The 2500-nt window shown below is 47.0% G+C and overlaps 1 protein-coding gene across 1 annotated transcript in view; it reads right to left on the bottom strand.

Annotated features, from left to right (window-relative positions):
* The window catches only part of LOC308372396 (GDNF family receptor alpha-4-like), a gene marked incomplete at both ends in the record, with an annotated part of 29778 nt that extends 29699 nt beyond the window's left edge, over positions 1-79 (bottom strand). The window contains one exon of the mRNA XM_080847550.1: positions 40-79. Within this exon, the coding sequence (XP_080703676.1) occupies positions 40-79 (40 nt within the window). The remainder of the gene's footprint in view (positions 1-39) is intronic.
* Between the last annotated feature and the right edge of the window lie 2421 nt (positions 80-2500).

The following is a 2500-nucleotide window of genomic DNA, read 5'->3' as shown; positions in this document are numbered from 1 at the left end:
GGGTAGATTGTTCAATATGCCACTTTGGGTTATACTTACCAAAAATGATAACATTCAGTAGCAATCCAAGAAGAATCATGTTGACTGCTGTTATGGGGACAAGTTTGACAGTTTTGGAGACGCCAGGTCCCGTTAGAACAGTCCGGTGTCTACCGTGCGCAGCATCGAGTCTGTCACGAGACGCACCTGGAGGACTTAACTGGCAGTACTAGTGCAGTTCTTTCAAATTTCTCCTCAGATAAATATGATCTCTTCGCTGTGCCTAGTGTTATCTCTCATGTGCGAGTTTGATAACGCGCAAGAATTCGCTGGAGGCACAACCAGTGGGCTATTCCAAAAGGTGATGCAGCTCACAGTGAAAGTCCGGGGGTTGGTTCAAATGAAAATCCTGTTGTTGAGAGAAAATGTCCTTTAAATGCGGTCTCGTTTCTTTTCGCCATACGATACACAGTGAATGCACTCCTTTTCAGTTTTTTCGGTTAAACAATGTCAGCACGCAAAAATAATAGCAGTTAGGCTACTCCGCGTCCTCTCTCTGTCTAGCCACCGACTTCAAATGGACTGTGGGGTGCATCCCGCTGGAGAGTGCTGTGTTTTGATTGGAGCCTGCGAGAGGGGGTAAGGAGGAGAACAGGTGCGTAAGCTACGCTAGGCACTTCTGCCAAAAATGAAAACATCAGCATCGACAGCAACGTTTAGGCTATCATTGTTTTATTGTAGGTTAAAAAAGCTGACCCTCTTTAATAAATGATAATAAACATTTCGCAGAAATTCAAGAAAAGATAACTAAATCACAAGAGTAATTCCTATCGAAAATAGAATCAAAAACCGTCTACAGACTATATGATGCAAGTTCTTCTAAATTCCCTGTTTATTTATTTTTGTTTGATTATGGCATTTGGACCACGGAAAATGTTGCAATTTCACGTAGGCTTATTGTGGCTCATTTGGCCTATGCATAAACGTGTAAACATATGACAAAGATGGAGGCATATGATTAAAACTACACTGCATTAGTAGCATATTCTTGTCCTGACTCACAGTCCGATTTAACTGCCTGTACTTAACAGATTGTTTATTTGACATTTTGCCGTGCCAAAAATACCGTATGATCCTGGGGACATTCTCCACATTCGTGTGGCAATTCTTATGCCACCACTGTGCTACAGCCACTGGCATGAGTTCAGCGCCTGCTAATATGACCCAATACCCGTCCTCCCCTGATCCTGTTAGCTGCCTGGGATTCGATTCACCTCTGCGCTCTCCTCTGGCCACCGCATTGTCGGGCTTGGTGACAGCGGCGCTTGAAGACAAAAGCAGCCTCCCCCTCCACCCCACCTCCCAGTGGTTTAATGCCACCACTTACGGAAAAAAAAATTAGCCGCTCACTCCACTTTCATTCTATTTTTGATTCCTGGCTCTTCGGTTTTAAGACCTGCGGCTGCGGGCGCGCGGATTTAGGCACCCCGCTGCGTTCAGTTCACTAACGCCTAGGATGAAAGTTAACCACAAGGGCTTCTGACATGTTCCAGAAATAAAGCCATACATTTCGGGGCAGACAACTCAATAGGATCTGCTAATAGCAGCGCGTGTAAGGGGTTGTTGCTGGGGTCAGGGTTTCACAATTGATTAATGAACTGATGAACCAAAGCCCCTGTTCTCTCCCCGCTGACCTTCACATCACAAAACTACCACTTCCTTCAACTAATTTCCTCCCCGCTGTGTGCTGAGCGGCCCGCTTCCAACCCCACCCCACCCCACCCCACATCACCTCTTCCGAGGGGCCGCGGCCAAGCTCTGCTGCCTGCAGTTCCTCATCTGAGCCCTGTAGGCTTGCAGGGAGCATTAAGTGCCTGTGAAAGTAATGATTGTCAAAGCAAACTTTGCTCTGCTACAGTGCCCAGCCCAAGCTCCTCTGGGAGGCAAGAGAAAGTCTGCTATTCCCACCCTATCTGCTTACAAAAACCTCCCCCCTCCCTACAGCGCGCACACACACACACACACACACACACACAGAGCTGTTTTCTACACACCCACAGCTGTTGTGTCCCATGACTCCTTATTCTCTCACACACACACACACACACACAGATACAACAGCTGCACACAGATGAGCAGAGGGAGGGAGGCGTGGTGGTGGTGGTGTGGTGTGGCGTAGCCTGGCAGGGCACTTACTCGGCTTGGCTGCAGTTTACACTACAACACAAATTAAATTAAAACCCTGACACATGTTATGTGAAAGGGATGTAGGAAGGTTACATTCCACCCTTGAGTTAACACAGTTAAACAACAACCACATGAAGATATTTCGTATGCAGATGGCTGTGGAGTCGCTCACCCTTAGAGCCAGGGCATGCTGACAGTATTACGGCGCGTAATTGATGCCATTATTCTGAAGGCCTGAAATATGTCCGTATGGATTCTCTGGTGTTGTGTTTTAGTAAATGACCAATCATCTTCAGCTTGACTGTCACAGCTTATCTCTGTGCCCCAGGCTCGT

This window comes from Sprattus sprattus, assembly GCF_963457725.1.
Source record: "Sprattus sprattus genome assembly, chromosome: 11".
NCBI classification, from domain to species: Eukaryota; Metazoa; Chordata; class Actinopteri; order Clupeiformes; family Clupeidae; genus Sprattus; species Sprattus sprattus.
Note: the sequence above shows the minus strand (reverse complement) of the source record. Positions and strands in the feature narration are given on the sequence as shown.